The following is a 23609-nucleotide window of genomic DNA, read 5'->3' as shown; positions in this document are numbered from 1 at the left end:
GTATGCCGCCTATTTTATTGGATGTGAATTAAAGGAGATGTGTTCACTGTTAGAATAAGTTTAGCCAGGCAGATGAGGGTGGTGGCTGAAAGCTGTTTGGACTTCCACTGAATGAAAAAATGGAGAACCCTCATAGTGCCCTGGTAAAGGAAAGAAGTGTGAGGAAATTGGATGTCTGTGGGGAAAAGGAGACAAGTTAAGAAACTTGTGTTGGTTAAAATGGTAGAGGATATCAGAAGAGTAATGGATGAACTGTAATAGGAAGTGTGTTATTTGTGGATCTTGGGAAGAAGTTAAACGTGAATTGTGTGGTTTTCATGGGCTATAGATGCAGTCGGAAAATTATCCCCAGATGAAGTAAGTGACAGTCTGGCTCAACCCTCAATGGTAAGGTCATGGTTCAAGGGAGGTCGGTGGGAGTGTAGCGGAGTTAGTGATCAATCTGTGCTCGGCTGTGTTTGTTTCACGCATCTGCACCCCTATATTCCTTGACAATGGGCACAAGGTTGGGGTCAAACCTAAGGAAACATTGGGCTGCAAATTCAGAGGGAGAGCAGGAAAATTGATGTGCCTGAGGTCACAGCAGCAGTTCAAAAAGAAAAGTTATAAAGAGGGTAAGATGCAGAAAGAAGAGTTCCAGCTGGAACGGAGTTCTGTAAGCATGTGAAGGATTCCACTGTGTGCAGCAAGACTTCTAACATAAAGATTGGGAGTATGGAGAGGGTATAAAGGAAGAGCTCAGCATTATGTGAGCTCACTTCGTTTAAGTGGGGATTAAGTTGAGGCCGTTGCTAGGGCCTGAGGTTCAAGGTCTGGAAAGTCGTACCAGGAGTTGACCCACAGCATTGCTGCCTTATCCCTTCCTCAGCATCATCAAGTCACTTTCCCATGCCCAGATTTGTAAGCAGGATGAGCTGGTGTCCTCATCTTTGAAGTAAGGTGGTGTCAGCACAAGAGTGGCTCCCACATGTGGATGACTGGGATTGGGATTGGGATGGGGTTGTGTATGAATAGATTTTACTTCTTCTGTTTTCCAGGGTTACGTCTGTGACATCATCTATAAAGGGACGGAAGACAGGATAAAAGAATGTGCATTATCGGATGGTAGAGTACCTCTGGTATGTGGGAAGAATTTCTCATTCTCTTTGTCATCCTTTTCTCCCTGATCGTATCTCCTTGTCTCATTTGATCTTGTAGAATGAAAGAATAGCATGGTGCATAAGGAGTCCATCAGGTCTGCACTCGCTCTTCTGAAGAGCAATCTATAGTTCCATTATCCAGCTCATTCCCTTATCTTTACGGTTTTTTTCCTTTATATTTTATTAAATATCTTTGTTAGTTCTTGTTGAATATATATCCATCACCCTGACAGATTGAAATACAATTTCTGTGCGCACATTGCTGACAAGGTTCTCCCTCATGTCTCCCTCTGCTGAGACTTTCTCTCCAAGTCCCACTATCTTGCCACTTTGCTCCCTAATTTCAGAAGTTTCCTAAAAACTCTTTGATAATCGCTCCAAGTGCCCCTCTGCATTATTTAGCATACAAATATGAATATAACTTTAAACTGACTGCCAGAGTGAAAACATGTACTGTTTCACACCTCACTGATAATTCTCACTTTGTTCAACACAAAGAATTGACGAGAGGTATGTTTTCAAAAGGCCATCTACTGGCTTGCAAGTCCAAAGATTAAGGTGCGGTAGAAGCAGAGGGTAGAAAGAGCAAACAAACAAATCAGGCAAGGGAAAACAAGGACATTAAGAGGAATGATTGTAGCAGTGTGGGTTTGGACAGGGTTACTCCATGTGTGTAATCCTTTTAAAATATTTATTTGAAAATAACAGAGACAGAGGTCAATCATTTGAAGTTTTAGTGAAGACAGACTCTGATGTTAATTGTAATATGTTTATAAAGTAAAAGCACTTGCACCAACCTAAAGATTCTGCTATGCACAGCTGTGAAGCCTCCCATGTTTTGAACCAAAGCACAAACATAAAATTAAAGGCAAGCACACCAAAAAATAAATGTTCAGGAACAAAGATGCCACAGGACACAAAGGAAATGCACAAATTTTTAAATTATTTGCATTCTTAAATAATAGGCACTTAACAAAGATGTAAGGTTGGCAAGTAAATTTCTTTGAATTGTTCCCAAAGGAGAATTAGTACTCAACAACTTTAAACAGAATTTAAACACTCTAATTTGACCTGTACATCAGGGTTAACTATGCCCTCAAATAAAAGTAAATGCTGGAGATCAAAAAGAAAATATATTTATGCGATATCTTGTTACAAAGAATTATTTTTAATTGATCATTGAGAATTGAAACTGGAACTGCAGCAATTCAGGTTTCTGCAGTGCACACTACTCAGCAGATGTTTGAACAAACTCATGAATCAGAATATTGCAGGCTAAAGAAAGCCTAATGGTAACTAGTTCTTAAATTACATAATGTGTTGCAGCAGTGAGTCGCGAATGTGAAGTTGCCTTGAGAATTTTCTGCAATAACTTGTCTCACCCTTTACAAGTAGCATAAATAAAAGAACAACTTCAGCATTGAAAAATTTCATAACTGAGCTAAAGATCAAATGAGAAGTTATAGTCATGCTGTTGAGGTGGTGTTTCTGAAGCTCTTATTCTGATTGCACAATGATTTTTTTATATCCTTCTACCCCTAGTCTATGTCCCTAGTTAGAGATTACGGTTTCTTAGCATGCAGTTCCATGGGCATTAACAACACTTCATTACCTTCTTCGGGTGGGATCCTAAGTAGCAGTGAGAAAAGAGAGAAAGTCGAGAAGATAAAAGGAGCAAGTTAAATAGACAAGGCAATAGCAAGAGTACAGCAGGGAATGAGGTAAGACTGATTAAATTAAACCGCATTTATTTCAATGCAAGGGGCCTTAAGTAAGGCAGATGAACTCGGTATTGTGGGAACATGGGATTGGGATATTGTAGCTATTACAGAAACATGGCTCAGGATGGACTGGACTGGCAGCTCAATGTTCCAGGATAGAGATGCTATAGGAAGGATAGAAAGGGAGACAAGAGAAGAGGGGTGTGGCATCTTGATTAAGGTAAACGTCATGGCAGTGCTTAGAGAGGATATTTCTGGGGATCATCCAGTGAACCTGTATGGGTGGAACTGAGATATAGAAAACGGATGACCACTTTGATGGGATTGTACTATTGGCCCCCGGAGCAGTCAATGGGAAATTGAGGAACAAATAATATTGGGAGATTTTAGATATCTAGAAGAATAATAAAGTTATAATAGTAGGGGATTTTAACTTTGCAAACATAGACATAGTTTTAAGGGCTTGAATGGGGAGGTATGTGTTAAGTATATTCAAAACTTTTTTTTTCTCAATATGTGGATGTACCTACTAGAGAAGGAGCGAGACTTGACCTTTTGGGAAATTAGGCAGGGAAGTGACTGAAGTGCTAGTGGGGAGCACTTTGGGACCAGTGATCATAATTCTCTTAGTTTTAAAATAGTTATGGAAAAGGATAGGTTTTGTTTAAAGTTAAAGGTCTCAAGTGGAGCAAGGCCAATTTTGATGGTATTAGATAGGATCTTTCAAAAGTTGATTAAGGTAGGCTGCTTGCAGGAAAAGGGACGACTGACAAGAGAACTTTCAGAAGTGATATAACGAGAGTTCACAGACCGTATGTTCCTGTTAGAATGAAGGGTAAGGCTGGTAAGAGTAGGGAACACTGGGTGACTAGAGATATTGAGGCTTTGGTCAAGGAAAAGGAGGCATTTATCACGTATAGGCAGCTGGGAATAAGTGAATCCCTAGAAGAGTATTAGGGTGAGTAGGAGTACGCTTAAGAGAGAAAGCAAGAGGATGAAAAGGGAACAGATCTTTGGCAGATAAGGTTATGTAGAAACCAGAGATTCTGTAAGGACATTAAGGGCAATAGTGTAACTAGGAAGAGAATAGGGTCCCTTAAAGATCAACGAGGTCATGTCTGTGTGGAGCCACAGGAAATAGGAGAGAAACTAAACCAATATTTCGCATCAGTATGTACTGTGGAGAAGAATATGGAAGTTGGGAACTTGGGGAAATAAATAGTGACATCTTCAAAAGAGTCCACAGTACAGAAGAATATGCGATTACGGCCTTAAAACACAGAAAGGTAGATAAATTCTTGGCACCTGATCAAATGTATTCCAGGAAGCAAGAGTAGAAATTGTGGGGCCCTTAGCAGAGATATTTGTTTTATCTACAACCATGGGTTAGGTGCTGGAAGACTGAAGGGTGCCTTTACTTAAGAAGGAAAGATAAACCAGGAAATAAGGGACTGGTGAAACTAATGCCAATGGTGGGTAGGTTGTTGGAGAAGATTCTGAGAGACAAGGTTTACATGCATTTGACAAAGCAAGGACTGATGAGGGATGTCAGCACACGGCTTTGGCTTTGGGAAATTGTGTCTCACAAACTTGAATGAGTTTTTTGAAAATGTGACCAAGATGATAGATGATGGCAGAGCAATAAATATTGTCTGCATGGATTTCAGCAAGGCCTTTGACAAGGTTCCGTATGGTAGACTGTTAAGTAAGGTTAGGTTGCATGGGGTCTAGGGAGAGCTAGCCACTTGGATAAAATATTGGCTTGATGTTTGGCCACAGAGGGTAGTGGTAAAGGGTTGTTGTTCAGACAGGAGGCCTGTGACCAGCAGTGTTCCGCAGAGGTTGGTGCTGGGTCCAAAGTTGTTTGTGATTTATTTACATGATTGGAATGGGAACATAGGAAGCATGATTAGTAAGTTTGTGGATGGCACCAATATGAAACAGTGCAGAAGTTATCTAAGAGTACAATGAAATCTTGATCAACTGGGCCAGTGGACTGAGGAATGGCAGATAGAATTAATTCAGGTAAATGTGAGGTATTGCATCTTGGTAAGACAAACTAGGGCAGGATTTACACAGTAAAACCCTGCAGAGTGTTGTTGAACAGAAAGACATAGGGCCTCAGGTACATAGTTTCCCTTGAAAGTAGTGTCACACGTAGACTGTGTAGTGAAGAAGCCTTTGGCACATTTGCCTGCATTGGTCACAGCATTGATGATGAAGGGCTTATGCCCGAAACGTCGATTCTCCTGCTCCTCGGTTGCTGCCTGACCTGTTGTGTTTTTCCAGCACCACACTCTTGACTCTGATCTCCAACATCTGCAGTCCTCACTTCCTCCATAGCATTTGAGTACAGAAGTTGAGATTACGGCCTTAAAACACAGAAAGGTAGATAAATTTTTGGCACCTGATCAAATGTATTCCAGGAAGCAAGAGTAGAAATTGTGGGGCCCTTAGCAGAGATATTGCGGCTATACAAGACAATTGGTAAGGCCACATTTGGAGTACTGTATATAGTTATGGTTGCCCTGCTATTAAAATGAAGAATGTTATTAAACTGGAAAGGATGTGGAAAAGATATACAAGGATATTACTAGAGGGTTTATAAGGAGAAGCTGGATAAGCTGGGACCTTTTCCCCTGGAGCACAGGGGTGTCCTTACAGAAGTTTATGAAATCATGAGAGACATAGATGAGGTGCCAAGGGCTTTTTGCCAGGGTAGGGAGTCCAATACTAGAAGACATAGAATAGGTTTAAGGTGAGAGGAGAAAGATTTAAAAGAGACCTAAGGGGCAACCTTTTCACACAGAGGGTGATGCATGTATGGAACTAACTGCCAGAGGATATGATAGAGGTGGGTACAATTACAACATCTCAAATACATTTGGACAGGTACATGATTAAAAAAGTGACAAATGCAGGCAAATGGAACTAGTTTTGTTTGGGAAACCTGGCATTGATGGATAGCAAACTATTCCTCCTTGCCTCTCCTCTCCCCCCCCCCCCCCCCCCCCCCCCTCCCTGTTTCTGTACAGTCCCCCAGCCCATATCTTCATGAGAACTTGGTGCCCCTGCAATTCAGGACTCTTAAGCATGCCCTGTTTCCTTCATGGAAAAAGTGAGGTCTGCAGATGCTGGAGATCAGAGCTGAAAATGTGTTGCTGGTTAAAGCACAGCAGGTCAGGCAGCATCCAAGGAACAGGAAATTCGACGTTTCGGGCATAAGCCTGATGTTTCCTGATGAAGGCTTATGCCCGAAACGTCGAATTTCCTGTTCCTTGAATGCTGCCTGACCTGCTGCGCTTTAACCAGCAACACATTTTCAGCCTATTTCCTTCATCCCCACTTGTTGGCAGTTGCGTCTTCACTTGTTCGAGTATCTGGAATTTTCTTCCTTAAACATCTCTGCCTCTCTCTCCTTTAAAACACCATACAAAGTCAACTTCTTTGATCAAATTTCCTAGCATCTCTTTTATGTGGCTCAGTATTACATTGTTATCTGATTATGCTCCTGTGACATGCTGTAGGCCGTTTTACCACATTTAAGGTCTGGTATACATGTAAGTTTTTGTTGTGGTTGTATGCCTTTCTCTTCAAAGTAATACTTTGAAAGAATCCTATAAATTGTTAACTGCCCAAATCTAGGGAATTCAAGCCCTACTTGAGAAAGAAACATCTGCTGAAACCTACATCAGAGACAAATGGCGTAGAATTTCCACCTCAGTAAAAGGAGGCTGAAACATCACTGTGGCGTGCAATTCTCTCGTGCTCAGATTCAGTAGTGAATTTTATAGTGAAATAACACTGACCTACTGTAGTGATTGTAACGAGGTCAGCCAGGTGGACCTCATAGAATATGATTTCCCTGATTGTGGCTCTTACTTTGGGTCAGTCAGGGAGCCCTGGCTGACAGATACAAACAGGAGTGTCAAAGATTATGTTCACTCTGAGAGCTGACTCTGAAGGAATAGGATCAGTGTCAAGGACTGTCCACTTATAAATAAAGAGTGATTGGGTGACAGGAAACGGGCCTCTGTGGAGTTACTTCACCTGCCGTCACCATAGTAATGGTAGCATTTTGTTTAGATTAGATTAGATTCCCTACAGTGTGGAAACAGGCCCTTCAGCCCAACAAGTCCACATTGACCCTCCAAAGAGTAAGAAGACCCACCCAGACCCATTTTCCTCTGACTAATACACCTAACACTATGGGCAGTTTAGCATGGCCAATTCACCTGACCTGGATATCTTTGGACTCTGGAAGGAAACCCACGCAGACACGGGGAGAATGTGCAAGCTCCCCACAGACAGTCGCCCGACAGTCGAACGTGGGTCCCTGGCTTTGTGACACAGCAGTGCTAACCACTGAGCCACCATGCTGACCCTGATTGCTCTGATTAAGAAGCTTGTGATGGTACTGATGATGCCAGGACATGAACTCTTCAGTATCTTTGCTATTCCATTTGAGTACCCACCAGAGGATTCTGCTGGCTTGTACCTGCTACAAGGTATTGCAGAAGAATTGCTGACGTACATTTAAGTTGCTCTCTACTTTATCTCCAGTCTCCACTGAATCTTGGCTGAATGTAGAAATGAACAGGAGATAGCTTCAGTTTTGGAAGAACCAATTTAGTGTGCTGCCATCGAACAGTTCAAAACAGAAAGTGCTGGAGGTTGATGTAAAGTCAAGTCTTGATCTGGCATGTGTGTACTCTTGTTGCTGTTATGTGTCTGCCCTTGTTAAAGAGCCAGGTTGAATAACTTGAAATGTGGAAACAAGTTAAGAAAACATTGTATTTCCCCTAAGTCAGCCTGGAGTTTGATTTATGACTGAGCCTGTAGACACACTGAAGCTACTTGTCATATGGAATGATTGACTAAATCCATATGTTTAAAATAATGGAATCATTAGGGAACAGGATTAGGTCAATGAACCTCTTGAGCCTTCTCCTCTATTCGTTTAAATTATGGTAGATCTCTACCTCAGCTGCAGTTACCCGCCTTACCTCCATTTTAGTTAACATCCTTTCATAACAAAGTCAATCAATCTCTGTCTGGAATTTTCCAATTGACTCTCAGCAATAACACAGAAATTAGGTCACTCCTCACTATTTCTGTGGAAAGCGTTTCCTGGCTTCTGTCTGGAATGGTCTGGTTCTAACTTGATGATAATGCCTCATGTTCTGTATTTCCCCACCTAAGGAGATAATTTATTTCTCTCTACCCAGTCAACTTGCTTTGTTTGATCACCAATCTTCCCTCCAAACTCAAAGGAATGAAGTCTTCCCTCATGTTTTAACCCTATAAAGACTGAGAGAAAATGAGGACTGCAAATGTTGGAGAGTTGGAGTCAAAACGTGCGTTGCTGGAAAAGCACAGCAGATCAGGCAGCATCCAAGGAGCAGGGGAGTCGACGTTTAGGGCATAGCCCTTCATTAGGATTACCCCCTATTGAAGGGCTATGCCCAAAACGTCGACTGTCCTGCTCCTTGGATGCTGCCTGACCTGCTGTGCTTTTCCAGCAACACACTTATCGACTTTAACCGTACAAACCTCAGTATCATTTTGATGAATCTCCACAACAGCCCCTTTGTGGCCTGTTTAACTTTCTTCAGGTGCAGTACCCCGAATTGAACGCTGTCATCAAAGTGGGGTCTGATCATGGTTCAGTACAATATGTAGGTCTGCACTGGACTTTACAGAGAGATACATAGACAGACAGGCAGGGACAACCATCCCACAGCCAGATCCAGCAGTGAATGGTGTTGCACAAAAAGCACCTGATTGGATATCCCCACTGTCAGTGATGGGGGAGCCCAGCACATCAGGATACAAGACAAGGCTGACACATTTGCATCCACCATCAGCCAGCAGTTCCGAGTGGCTCCTCCTGAGGTCCCAAGCATCATTAATACCAGCCTTCAGCGAATGCAAGTCATTAAACACAATGAACACTGTAGTTACAGAATACTACAAAGGCTATGGGCCCTGACAACTTTCTGGAAATAATACTGAAGTTTTGTGTCCCAGAACAACAATAATAGTGGCACCTACCTGGCAGTGTGAAAACTTGTGCACAATTTCACCCTATCAGTCTACTCTTAATACAACAGCAGAATGAATTCTTGAGAAGGTGACTAAGGAGGTGGATGAGGGTAAAGCGGTAGATGTGGTGTATATGGATTTTAGTAAGGCGTTTGATAAGGTTCCCCATGGTAGGCTACTGCAAAAAATACGGAGCTGTGGCATTGAGGGTGCCTTAGAGGTTTGGATTAGGAAATGGCTGGCTGGAAGAAGACAGAGGGTAGTAGGTGAGGGTAAAGGTTCATCTTGGAGTACAGTTACTAGCGGTGTTCCGCAAGGATCTGTTTTGGGACCATTGCTGTTTGTCATTTTTATAAATGACCTGGAGGAGGGGCTAGACGGTTGGGTGAGCAAGTTTGCGGATGGTACGAAAGTCGGTGGAGTTGTTGACAGTGAGGAAGGATGTGGCAGGTTACAGCAGTATATAGATGAGCTGCAGAGCTGGGCAGAAAGGTGGCAAATGGAGTTCAATGTAGGTAAGTGTGAAGTGATTCACTTTGGAAAGAGTAACAAGAAGATGGAGTACTGGGCTAATGGTCAGATGTTTGGTCGTGTGGATGAGCAAAGGGATCTTGGTGCCCATGTTCACAGATCTCTGAAAGTTGCCACCCAGGTAAATAGTGTTGTGAAGAAGGCATATGGCGTACTGGCTTTTATTGGTAGAGGAATTGAGTTCCGGAGTCCTGAGGTCATGTTGCAGTTGTATAAGACTCTGGTGCGGCCTTATCTGGAGTATTGTGTGCAGTTTTGGTCGCCATACTATAGGAAGGATGTGGAGGCACTGGAATGGGTGCAGAGGAGGTTTACCAGGATGTTGCCTGGTATTGTAGGAAGATCATATGAGGAAAGGCTGAGGCACTTGGGGCTGTTTTCATTGGAGAAAAAAAGGTTTGGGGTGACTTGATAGAGGTGTACAAGATTATTAGGGGTTTAGATAGGGTTGACAATGAGAACCTTTTCCCACGTATGGAGTCAGCTATTACGAGGGGGCATAAGAACTGAATGTCAGAGTTTAGATGAAAGTGTCTGTCCTTAACACCAAGACAGAATTTGATTGAGATATGACATCAAAGAGCCTTGGCAAAATTGAAGTCACAGGGAACCAGAAGAAATCTTTCTGCTGTTGGAATCATTATTAGTATGAAGAAAGATGGTTTTGGCTGTTGGATCATGTGAACCCCAACTCATCTCTGCAAGAGTTCCTCATGGTCCTAGCCCAAACGTCTTCATAAACAACCTTCTATTCATCATAAGGTCAGAAATGTACACGTTTGCAGATGATTACAGTGTTCAACACCATTCACAGATCCTCAGATAATTGAAGTAGTCAATGTCCACTTCCAGTTTTAATGTTGTGTACAACATTGAAGCTTGGGCCGATAAGCAGCAAGTAACATGCATGCCACACATGTGTCATAGTATGATACAGCACAGAAGCAAACCCATCAGCCCAACTCATCCATGCCAACCAGATTTTCTAAATTGAATATATGGGCCACCCTCTGTGGGAAAAATTGCCCCTCAGGTCCCTTTTAATTCTTTCTCCTCTCACCTTCAACTTAAGCCCTTTAATTTTGGGCTCCCCTACCCTGGGGAAAAGACATTGGCTATTCACCTTATCTGTGCCCCTCATGATTTTATAAACCTCCATATGGTCACCTCTCAATCTCCTATGCCCTAGGGAAGAGTCCCAGCCTATCCAGCCTTTCCTTAAAACTGATCCTGAAGGACAGGATTTACGTGTATTTGGAAAGGCAAAGACTGATTAAGGATAGTCAACATGACTTTGTGCATGGGAAATCATGTCTCACTAACTTGATTGGGTTTCTTGAAGACATAACCAAGAGGATTGATGAGGACAGAGCTGTTAATGTGATCTATATGGACTTCAGTAAAGCGTTTGACAAGGTTCTGTGTGGTAGACCCTTTACACAGTTAGATCACATGATCTAACAGGAGAGAACCAGCCATTTGGATACAGAATTGGCTTCGAGGCAAATTTACCTCGGAATACAATGGGATCTTGATCAGATGGTCCAAAGGGCTGAGGAGCGGCAGATGGAATTTAATTTTGACAAATGTGACATGCTATATTTTAGAAAAAACAAATCGAGGTAGAACTTATACACTTACAGGTAAGGTCCTGGGGAGTGTTACTGAACAAAGAGACCTTAGAATGCAGGTTCATAGTTCCTTGAAAGAAGAGTCAAACGTAGACAGGATAGTAAAGAGGGCATTTGATATGCTTTCCTTTATTGGAGTATTGAGTATAGGAGTTGGGAGGTCATGTTTCAGCAATGTACAGGTTATTGGCTAGGCCACTTCTGGAATTTTGCATGCAATTCTGGTCTCTCTGCTTTAGGAAGGATGTTGTGACTCTTGAGAGGGTTCAGAAAAGATTTACAAGGATGTTGCCAGGCTTGGAGGATTTGAGCTCCAGGGGGAGGCTGAAAAGGCTGGGCTGTTTTCCCTTGAGTGTTGGAGGCTGAGGGGTGACCTTACAAAAGTTTATAAAATCATGAGGAGCATAGATAGGGTGAATTGCCAAGATCTTTTCCCTAGGGTAGTGGAGTCCAAAACGAGAAGGTATAGCTTTGTGGTGAGAGGGGGAAAAACTTAAAAGGGATCTAAGGAGCAGCTCTTTCATGCAGAATGTGGTGTATGCATGAAATGAGCTGCCAAAGGAAGTGGTGGAGGCTGGTACAATTGCAATATTGATAGGGTGAATAGCCAAGGTCTTTTTCCTGGGGTGGGGGAGTCCAAAACTAGAGGGCGAGGGCATAGGTTTAAGATGAGAGGAGAATGATGTAAAAGGGACCTAAGAGGCATCTTTTCCATGTGGTGCGTGTATGGAATGAGCTGCCAGAGGAAGTGGTGGAGGCTGGCACAATTGCAGCTTTTAAATAGGAAACGTTGAGAGGTATATAGGCCAAATGCTGGCAAATGGGACCAGATTAATTTAGGATATCTGGTTGGCATGGACGAGTTAGACTGAAGGGTCTGTTTCTGTGCTGAATGAAATCACATTTTCACAGAAAGGGGTGTGGACATCCAGAACTCACTCCTCTAAAAAACAGTGGATGCTGGATGTCAATGAAACTTCCAAGATTGAGATTGAAGCATTCTCTTTGTTCTGATGGGCCCAGAGCAGTAAGGATACCATCAGGAATGTTTGCACACTTACATAGCCTTTTACAGCCTAGTAACTATCTTCCTCACACCTTCTCCCAAGGGTTTTAGCCACAGATAAATCACCACTTATTTGGTATTTCACCTCAACGTTACTCTGGTCGTGAATGATTTCTAGCAGGATGAACATCTCCTCCAAACAGACCATCCAATGGAGCAATGTCAACCATTGGTCTCAACTCTACATCCCAGGTTAGGACAGAGTGTTGCTGCAGATGAAGAATGGCTCACTGGGGCCAACAGGAAGAGTAATTACTGAATAAGAAACCTAATATTTGAATGAGGATATGCTTTCAAACAGGACCATAGAGGGAATACAAATCAAATGTACAATTCATTCATAAATTGCAGCTTAGGACAGAATAAAGTCCCATCTCAGTCCACGATTGCTTCATGTTCCTTCAGGTATCAGGCATTGTATTCTTCTCGTGGGAGACTGCTGAGAAACTCCTGGCCACACATGTGACTCCTCCTCTGGACTCCTGCACCTATATGGGTCTGGACTCGGGGACACGTCCTATTCAGGTACTGTCAAATCATCGTGGTCCAGGGAGTTCTTGCTCAGAACAGGCACTGCAGCAAGACAAATCCTTCACCATTTTCTGAGGGCAACTAGGAGTGGGTAATAAATGCTGGCATTACCAATGTCACCCACATCCTACAAATAGTTGAATGACAATGTCATATTTAGCATTACAGAAGTGTTGACTCCTGTACCAGCCTTTGCGTGTGTGGTGCTGGAAAAGCACAGCTGGTTAGGCAGCATCCGAGGGGCAGGAGAATCAGCGTTTTGGGCATAAGCCCTTCATCAGGAATGGTATATCTCCTGTACCAGCCTTGAGTGCACCCAGTAACTGAACCTATATCTAACTGAGGAATCAGTTTAAATTCCCATCTGCACGTTGACACCTTTGATAGTGCAGTAACAGAACTGCACTAGACTGTCGGTCTGGATTATGGGCTCAGGTCTCTGAAGTGAGACTTGATCTCATGAGTCTGATATAGAGGCTTTTCACAAAGCCGGAGCTGAGAAGCTTGCAGTAAGTTACCAGTGCTTGGCATGTTGGTGCAGGGTCCAATTCTTCAACTGAAGAATGTACACCGGTTTAGAGGGTGACCAAATGGGTTTGTGCCTCAACATAAGTCTGTACCTTGAAGAGGAAATTTCAGACATTTCATGCCTTGGTGTATAATTTAAAATGTTTATTGCTGAAATATATGAATTATGCCTCCATTGCTTGATACGCATTCCTTCATCCCAACAGCTGTCTATTTTCTTTGACATCTTGCTCTGCATGGCACGACATTCTTGTGAAGACATCTTTGTGAACAAAGCAGGTCAAATTCTGCAGAGCAGTGACATTGCAAAGCCCAGCATGACGAATAGCAGTGATATAGCCATCATGAGGAGTGCCAGAGCTGTGCTGTGGCAGGAACTCCGTGGAATTCCCATCACTGTAGGTAAATGATGCCTGCACTCCTTCATTTGAATTCTTGCATATTATTACTGAACTGCAGTTTGACTTTCCAGATATTACCTTTCCCCAGGTACATACTGACAAAAAAAATCTGAATAGTTCAGCTCCACTTTTGAGGTGGGCTTTGTCTTCAAAATTTTTTAACCTGAAGCAATAACGCTTATGTTCTCCCTCTTGAAGTAAGAAGTTAACATGGATAACGTGGTAATGATGAATCTAGCAGACTTTGTTCCAGCTCACAAAAACAATTTAAACATTTACAAGCACATTAGTGTGTAGGCTCGCATTCAGCTAAGTGCAGCTCCACTCTGTGCCTCTCCTAGCCTGTATAGTGCACCTCCACTCTGGGCCTCTCCTAGCTTGTATAGTGCAGCTCCACTCTGGGCCTCTCCTAGCCTGTATAGTGCAGCTCCACTCTGGGCCTCTCCTAGCCTGTATAGTGCAGTTCCACTCTGGGCCTCTCCTAGCCTGTATAGTGCAGCTCCACTCTGGGCCTCTCCTAGCCTGTATAGTGCACCTCCACTCTGGGCCTCTCCTAGCCTGTATAGTGCAGCTCCACTCTGGGCCTCTCCTAGCCTGTATAGTGCAGCTCCACTCTGGGCCTCTCCTAGCCTGTATAGTGCAGCTCCACTCTGGGCCTCTCCTAGCCTGTATAGTGCAGCTCCACTCTGGGCCTCTCCTAGCCTGTATAGTGCAGTTCCACTCTGGGCCTCTCCTAGCTTGTATAGTGCAGCTCCACTCTGGGCCTCTCCTAGCCTGTATAGTGCAGCTCCACTCTGGGCGCCTCCTAGCTTGTATAGTGCACCTCCACTCTGGGCCTCTCCTAGCCTGTATAGTGCAGTTCCACTCTGGGCCTCTCCTAGCTTGTATAGTGCACCTCCACTCTGGGCCTCTCCTAGCTTGTATAGTGCAGCTCCACTCTGTGCCTCTCCTAGCCTGTATAGTGCAGCTCCACTCTGGGCCTCTCCTAGCCTGTATAGTGCACCTCCACTCTGGGCCTCTCCTAGTCTGTATAGTGCACCTCCACTCTGGGCCTCTCCTAGTCTGTATAGTGCACCTCCACTCTGGGCCTCTCCTAGCCTGTATAGTGCAGCTCCACTCTGGGCCTCTCCTAGCCTGTATAGTGCAGCTCCACTCTGGGCCTCTCCTAGCCTGTATAGTGCAGCTCCACTCTGGGCGCCTCCTAGCTTGTATAGTGCACCTCCACTCTGGGCCTCTCCTAGCTTGTATAGTGCACCTCCACTCTGGGCCTCTCCTAGCCTGTATAGTGCAGCTCCACTCTGGGCCTCTCCTAGCCTGTATAGTGCACCTCCACTCTGGGCCTCTCCTAGTCTGTATAGTGCACCTCCACTCTGGGCCTCTCCTAGTCTGTATAGTGCACCTCCACTCTGGGCCTCTCCTAGCCTGTATAGTGCAGCTCCACTCTGGAACTCTCCTAGCCTGTATAGTGCAGCTCCACTCTGGGCCTCTCCTAGTCTGTATAGTGCACCTCCACTCTGGGCCTCTCCTAGCTTGTATAGTGCACCTCCACACTGGGCCTCTCCTAGCCTGTTTAGTGCACCTCCACTCTGGGCCTCTCCTAGGCTGTATGGTGCAGCTCCACTCTGGGCCTCTCCTAGCCTGAGTTGTGCGCCTCTCCTAGCCTGCATTGTGCACCTCCACTCTGGGCCTCTCCTAGCCTGCATTGTGCACCTCCACTCTGGGCCTCTCCTAGCCTGAATTGTGCACCTCCACTCTGGGCCTCTCCTAGCCTGCATTGTGCACCTCCACTCTGGGCCTCTCCTAGCCTGCATTGTGCACCTCCACTCTGGGCCTCTCCTAGCCTGAATTGTGCACCTCCACTCTGGGCCTCTCCTAGCCTGCATTGTGCACCTCCACTCTGGGCCTCTCCTAGCCTGCATTGTGCACCTCCACTCTGGGCCTCTCCTAGCCTGTATAGTGCACCTCCACTCTGGGCCTCTCCTAGCCTGTATAGTGCACCTCCACTCTGGGCCTCTCCTAGCCTGCTCGTCCCTGCAGTGGGATTTGAACTTAATGACATTTGATTCAAGAGGACAGGTTGCTACTAACTGAGCCAGGGCTGACATGATAATGTTTGTTGTGCTTTGCAGCCTACATAATTGATGGTTGCTATGACTATATGAGCTTGTCGGCAGATGATCACATACAGAACTTGACGCGGAGGGGGATCATGTCGAGCTGTTTCGTGGCCCGTCACATTGTACATTCTGAGCTCACAGTACGTAACACCCACTTCCATTACCTGTTTACAATTCAGCTACATATTGTTCCTTCCCTCCCTTCCATCACCGTCTTGAAGCAGCCTGGGTGTCTTCGGTTATGAGGGTAAGTAATTCAAACTCACCCTGCATTTGGAGAGTAGATGCGCCACAGTGTGTGGTACTCAGGGCTGATCAATACCTTAATTCCATTTCAACCCTTTACCCGCTCTCACTTCCTTCCATAATGTCATAGAAACAGGCCCTTCAGCCCACCATGTCTATGCTCAACAACAAACAGCAAACTACACCTGTCTCATTTACCTACACTTGATTTTGTTATGTCTTTGCATTTTAAGTGCTCATCCAAATACTTCTTAAATGTTGTGAGAGTACCTGCCTCCACCACCCTCCCATGCAGCATGCTCTATATTTCTACCACTCTCTGGGTGAAAACGTGTTTTTTTTTCAAATCTCCTCTAAACCTCACCTTAAACGTATGCCGTTAGGTTTTAGACATGCCTGCCATGCAAGAAAGATTCTTACGACCTACCCTATCTGTGCCTCTCATAATTTTATACACCTCAACCAGATCCCCCCCTCAGTCTCCAGTGCTTCAAGGAAAACAAACCTAGCTCTATGCTGTGTCCCCTCATAACTGAGACTTTTCATCCCAGGTAACATCTTGATGAATTCTCACTGCACCCTCTTCAGTACAATCATGTCCTTCCGAAAGTGTGACGACCAGAATTCCACACAGTATTCCATCTGTGGCCTAACCAATGCTATATAAATTTGTAACAAGACTTTTCTGCGCCTAAATTCTACATCCTGGCTAATGAAGGCAAAGCAATCCTTTTTTCCACATTCAGCTGGTCTGACACCTTGAGGGATCTGTAGACTTGGAAAGCAAGGTCACTTTGTTCCTCAGTACTCCCTAGGGATCTACCTTCCCTTATTACACCTCCCAAAATGCAATACCTAGCACTTCTCAGGATCACATTTCATCTGCTAATCAAGATGACTGTATCCTCCTATCAACAGCACCACCAATTTTCACACATACTTTTAGTAACTATTTCATCTGCATTCAAGTCCAAGTGATTAATGTACATAACAAGCAACAAGATTCCCAGCACCAATCCATGTAGTACACCACTGATCACAAGCTTCCAATTACAAAAACAAACTCTCTCTTTGCCTCCTGTTTGCAAGCCAGTTTTAAATCCACTTTATCAACTTGCCCTGGATCCCATGGGCTGCTGCCATCTGGAAACTTGTCAAGGGCCTTACTAAAGCCCACGTAAACAATATTAACTGCACTACCTTCGTCAATATATTTAGTCACCTTTTCTAAAAACTCAGTTAAATTTGTCAGCCAGGATCTCCTTCTAACAAATCCTTGCTGACTATCCCTGATCAATTGCTGCCATTCCAAGTGTTGATTAACCTGTCCTTAGAATTTTTTGCCAATTTTTTTCATCATCCCAAATAAAATCTTCAGCTACAATGTCTTTCTCCTTTGTAAACACAGATGAGAAATGTTCATTTAAGCCTCTTGCTAAATCCTTTTGATCCATGCACAGATTGTCCCCTTTGCTTTCTCATATGCCCCACTTTTTCCCTGGTAATCCTCTTGGTCTTAATATACTTATTGAATGCCTTGGGATTTTCCTTAATTCTATTTGGCAAAGAAATTACATGGCCCCTCTTTGCCCTCTTCATTTCTTTTTGAGCAACTTCCTGCACTCTTTGTACTCCTGAAAGGCCTCCTTGTTTTGAATGCACTGTACCTAATGTGTGCTTCCTTCTTTTTCTGTATCAAACTCTGAATATCCCTTGAATTTCAAAGTTCCGTGGACTTTCTTCCTTCGTCCTTCACTCTTAGAGGAATGCACTGACCCTTAATTCTCACTATATTACATTTAAAAGACTCCCAATTTCTAAATGTGGTGGTGTGTGTGTGGAGGGGGTGGTGGTGGTAGTGGTTTGGGGGTTGGGGGCAAGCACAAAAGGCAGATTAGTCCACATTCAAGTAGTGAAAAAAATAGACTGTTCTCCTGGATGTCTCTGTACTATTTGTAGCTCTTGCCTTCTGTTCTCAAAACTTGAAGGTCTGGAATTTAATCCTTCACTGCATCTATCTTAAAGACCTTGCTTAAAGCCCACCTCTTGTACTAATCTTTGGGCAATCTGACCCAATATCTCCTTTCATGGATTAAGCTCCTGTGAAGCACCTTGCCATATTTCACGACGTTATTACAGGTCGCATGTAAATACAAATTATCATTGAAGATGTTGATAGCTTTGCTGAAATTCAACTGTTTGAAATTCGTTGTATAGTTTACAGCCATTATGTTCTATTTGATGCAAAACAAAATAGGATGAAGCTTCTGATCTTGTGTGATTTTGGCTTTTGTTGAAGCATCCTGCGCTGGTGCACAAGGACTGTTCTGTCATCAACAGCCTGCTGGATGGGGAGATCGCGATTGAGCCAAACAGTGTTGTCCAACATTGCCACCTGCAGGTAAACCCAGGACTGTGACTGAGCCTCTCCACTTGATCACAAAGAGAAATGCTCCAGTGTTTAATTCCCAATTAGTTCACACTCTATTTATTCATATATGTTTGAGTTAGATTGAATTTATAGCATAGAAACAGGCTATTTGACCTGCCAGATTTCTGCATTACATCCTCCCTCCCACCTTAGTTCTTCAGCATAGTCTCACATTCCATTCTCGGTTATGTACTTATCCAGTTTCCCTTGAATTATATTTTCCTTAAGTGATAGTGAGTTCCACATCATAATTTCTCAAGATAAAGAGGTGTCTCCTGAATTCTCAATTCAATTTATAATTGACTATCCTATCTTTAAAGTTCCTAGTTTCAAAATCCCCACAGATAGAGTCCTATAGCACGGACACAGGCCCTTTAGTCCAAATTGGTTCATGCTGACCAAAATGTTCATCCACGCTAACCCCACTTCTCTGCACTTGGCCCATATTCTTCTAAATCTTTCCCATTCATATATTTCTCCAAATGCCTTTTAAATATTATTAATGTACCCGTGTCAACCACTTCCGCTGGCTGCTCATTCCATATGCGTATCACCCTCTGTATAAAAAAGTTGCCCCTCAGGTTCCCTTTTATTCTTTCCCTTTAACCTTAAACTGATGCCCTGTAGTCCTCAATTCCCCAACCTTGGGAAAAAGACTAAGTGCATTCACCCTATCCATGCCTTTTATACACTTTCATAAGATCCCTCCTCAGTCTCTCATGCTCTAAAAAAAAGTCCTAGCTTGTCCAACGTCTCCCTGTAACTCAGACCGTTGAATCCTGGCAACATCCTTGTAAATTTCTTCTGTACTCTTTCCAGTTTAATAACATCCTTCCTATAGCAAGGTGACCAAAACTGAACACAATACCCCAGGTGCAGCTTCACCAGCGTCCTTAACAGAGAATCCCTACAGTGAGGAAAAAACCATTTGGCTCAACAAGTCCGCACCGATCCTCTGAAGTGTATTCCACCCAGACCCATTCCCCTACCCTATTACTCTATATTTACCCCTGACTAATGGACCTAACTCTCGCATCTCTGAACACTATGAGCAATTTAGCACGGCCAATTCACTTAACCTGCACATCTTTGGATTGTGGGAAGAAACCTGAGCACCCAGAGGAAACCCATGCAGGCGCTGAAAGAACATGCAACCTCCACACAGACAGTTGCTTGAGGCTGGAATTGAACCTGGGTCCGTGAGGCAGTAGTGCTAACCACTGAGCCACCGTGTCACCCACGATGAACTATCAGCACAAGTGGCAATGGTGGGATTCGAACCGACCCCTTCTTAGAGACTAGAACCTGAATACAGCACTTTAGCCCGTTCAGCCACGCTACCACATGAGTACAACTGCAACATAACTTCCCATCTTCTATACCCAGTGCCCTGGCTAATAAAAGTCGGTGTGCCAAAAGCTTCTTCGCTGTTCTATCTACCTGTGACTCCACTTGAGAGAACTGTGCATCAGAACTCCAAGGTCCCTCTGTTCCGTTACACTCCTTAAGGCTCTACCATTCACCATGAAACTCCTGCCTTGATTTGATTGTCAAAAATGCAAGACCTCACTCTTTTCTATATTAAACTCCATTTATCTTTTCTCGGCCCACCTCACCGGCTAATCAAGATCCTGCTACAATTTCTGATAACCTTCCTCACTGCCCATTAAAAATCCTATTTTAATGTCATCTGGAAACTTACTAATCACTTGTACATTCTCATCCAAATCATTGATATGGGTAACAAACATCAATGGGGCCAGCAGCGACCCCTGACACACTCCACTAGTAACAGTCCTCCAGTCCAATAGCATTTTTCCATGATGTCCTCTACATTCTTGATGAAGGGCTTTTGCCCGAAACGTTGATTTTCCTGCTCCTTGGATGCTGTCTAAACTGCTGTGCTTTTCCAGCTCCACTCTAATCCAGAATTCCTACCATCATGCCAATTGTGTATCCAATTTGCCAACTCCCCCGGGTTTTATGTGATCTAACCTTCCAGAGCAGCTTGAAATCTATGTAGACTATGTCTACCACCCTGCCCTCATCCACCTTCCTGGTCACTTCATCAAATGACTCTAACAAATTTATGAGGAATGATCTACCACGTTCAAAGCCACGTTGACTATTCCTAATCAAACCCTAGCTTTCCAAATGCATGTCTATCTTATCTCTCACAATGTTCTCAAATAACTTACCTACCACAGATGTTAGGCTTATTGGTTTATAGTTCCCAAGCTTTTCTTTGCAGCCCTTGTTGAATGAGGGCACAACATTCGCTACTCTCCAGTCTTCCGGCACCTTATCCATGGCTAACAAAGATGCAAAAATATCAGCCCGGGCCCCTGCAGTGTTCTTGGATATATCTGGTTAGGAACATTTTCTCCATGTCTACCCTAACAAATCCTTCAAAATTTTGAATATTGATTATCAAATTACCCCTCAGCTTTCTCTTATCAGCCTCTTAATCCATTCTTCGTAATTGGATTCTCTCTGTTCTGGTATCAACATTGTAAACTTTACTTTTAGCATTTTCTTTAGTTCAAAGTTTGTGCAAGGATTTGTAGCTTGGGTGCTTGTTGTAGTGGTTCTGTTCACCGAGCTGGAAGTTTTTGTTGCAAACGTTTCATCCCCTGGCTAGGAGACATCATCAGTGCTCTGGAGCCTCCTGCGAAGCGCTTCTTTGATGTTTCTTCCGGCATTTATAGTGGTCTGTCCTTGCCGCTTCCAGGTGTCAGTTTCAGCGGTCCGCTGTAGTGGTTGGTATATTGGGTCCAGGTCGATGTGTTTGTTGATGGAGTTTGTGGATGAATGCCATGCCTCTAGGAATTCCCTGGCTGTTCTCTGTCTGGCTTGCCCTATGATAGTAGTGTTTTCCCAGTCGAATTCATGTTGCTTGTTGTCTGAGTGTGTGGCTACTAGGGATAGCTGGTCGTGTCGTTTCGTGGCTAGTTGGTGTTCATGTATGCGGATTGTTAGCTGTCTTCCTGTTTGCCCTATATAGTGTTTTGTGCAGTCCTTGCATGGTATTTTATAAACTACATTAGTTTTGCTCATGTTGGGTATTGGCTCCTTTGTTCTAGTAAGTGGTTGTCTGAGCGTGGCTGTTGGTTTGTGTGCCGTTATGAGTCCTAGGGGTCGCAGTAGTCTGGCTGTCAGTTCTGAAACGCTCCTGATGTATGGTAGTGTGGCTAGTCCTTTTGGTTGTGGCATGTCCTCGTTCCGTGGTCTATCTCTTAGGCATATGTTGATAAAGTTGCGCGGGTATCCGTTTTTGGCGAATACCTTGTATAGGTGTTCCTCTTCCTCTTTTCGCAGTTCTGGTGTACTGCAGTGTGTTGTAGCTCTTTTGAATAGTGTCCTGATGCAGCTTCGTTTGTGTGTGTTGGGGTGGTTACTTTCATAGTTTAGGACTTGGTCTGTGTGTGTTGTTTTCCTGTGTACCCTTGTGGTGAATTCTCCGTTCGGTGTTCTCTGTACTATCACGTCTAGGAATGGGAGTTGGCTATCCTTTTCTACTTCTCTCGTGAATCGGATTCCTGTGAGTGTGGCGTTGATGATCCGATGTGTTTTTTCTATTTCCATGTTTTTGATGATTACGAAAGTGTCATCGACATATCTGACTCAGAGTTTGGGTTGAATTTGTGTTAGGGCTTTTTGTTCTAACCTTTGCATAACTGCCTCTGCTATGAGTCCCGAGATTGGTGATCCCATGGGTGTTCCGTTGATTTATTCGTATATCTGATTGTTGAATGTAAAGTGTGTAGTGAGGCACAAGTCCAGATATGTCGATGACACTTTCGTAATCATCAAAAACACAGAAATAGAAAAAACACACCGGATCATCAACGCCACACTCACAGGAATCCGATTCACGAGAGAAGTAGAAAAGGATAGCCAACTCCCATTCCTAGACGTGACAGTACAGAGAACACCGAACGGAGAATTCACCACAAGGGTACATAGGAAAACAACACACACAGACCAAGTCCTAAACTATGAAAGTAACCACCCCAACACACACAAACGAAGCTGCATCAGGACACTATTTAAAAGGGCTACAACACACTGCAGTACTCCAGAACTGCGAAAAGAGGAAGAGGAACACCTATACAAGGTATTCGCCAAAAACGGATACCCGCGCAACTTTATCAACAGATGCCTAAGAGATAGACCACGGAACGAGGACATGCCACAACCAAAAGGACTAGCCACACTACCATACATCAGGAGCGTTTCAGAACTGACAGCCAGACTACTGCGACCCCTAGGACTCATAACGGCACACAAACCAACAGCCACGCTCAGACAACCACTTACTAGAACAAAGGAGCCAATACCCAACATGAGCAAAACTAATGTAGTTTATAAAATACCATGCAAGGACTGCACAAAACACTATATAGGACAAACAGGAAGACAGCTAACAATCCGCATACATGAACACCAACTAGCCACGAAACGACACGACCAGCTATCCCTAGTAGCCACACACTCAGACAACAAGCAACATGACTTCGACTGGGAAAACACTACTATCATAGGGCAAGCCAGACAGAGAACAGCCAGGGAATTCCTAGAGGCATGGCATTCATCCACAAACTCCATCAACAAACACATCGACCTGGACCCAATATACCAACCACTACAGCGGACAGCTGAAACTGACACCCGGAGGCGGCAAGGACAGACCACTATAAATGCCGGAAGAAACATCAAAGAAGCGCTTCGCAGGAGGCTCCAGAGCACTGATGATGCCTCCTAGCCAGGGGACGAAACGTTTGCAACAAAAACTTCCAGCTCGGCGAACAGAACCATTTTCTTTAGTGTTTTATCCTGTTTGCAATATAGAGTCCAGATAGATGAAGTGATGGAAAAGGCAAAGGCAATATGGGAGATCTAATCTTCTGCTAATAGCTTATTGAAGTGGGAGTTACTGGAATCATCTGTTAGTCAATTAACCTTTCAGCTCGAAGGCAGGTGGGGTCTGGGAACCAGATGAAGTCATTAATTGAAGGGCACAGACCAGGAAGGTCAGAGATTTCACCTGTTGATTTGTGCTCAGATAGATGACCTTGGACTACACAACACAGTTGCAAGAGGGTTGCCATTTTGCTTTACTCCTGATTCATCCATTCATGTTGCTTGTTCGAAAATACTGTTACTTCTCAAAAGTGCAAACATTGAGTAAGGGTAGGAGGGATCTGAGCTCTGAAGCTCAG

The 23609-nt window shown here is 44.0% G+C and overlaps 1 protein-coding gene across 2 annotated transcripts in view; it reads left to right on the top strand.

Moving 5' to 3' along the window:
- Positions 1-23609, top strand: part of LOC132824028 (L-fucose kinase) — a 363536-nt gene that overhangs the window by 300565 nt on the left and 39362 nt on the right. For both annotated transcript variants that reach the window (XM_060838278.1, XM_060838277.1), the window contains exons 8-12: positions 1038-1118; positions 12539-12658; positions 13399-13594; positions 15723-15850; positions 18256-18357. In XM_060838278.1, coding sequence (XP_060694261.1) covers positions 1038-1118; positions 12539-12658; positions 13399-13594; positions 15723-15850; positions 18256-18357 — 627 coding nt within the window. The remainder of the gene's footprint in view (positions 1-1037; positions 1119-12538; positions 12659-13398; positions 13595-15722; positions 15851-18255; positions 18358-23609) is intronic.

Source organism: Hemiscyllium ocellatum, chromosome 17 (assembly GCF_020745735.1).
Source record: "Hemiscyllium ocellatum isolate sHemOce1 chromosome 17, sHemOce1.pat.X.cur, whole genome shotgun sequence".
Classification (NCBI taxonomy): domain Eukaryota; kingdom Metazoa; phylum Chordata; class Chondrichthyes; order Orectolobiformes; family Hemiscylliidae; genus Hemiscyllium; species Hemiscyllium ocellatum.
The sequence above is the reverse complement of the archived record's forward strand: the minus strand, read 5'-3'. Positions and strand labels throughout refer to the sequence as shown.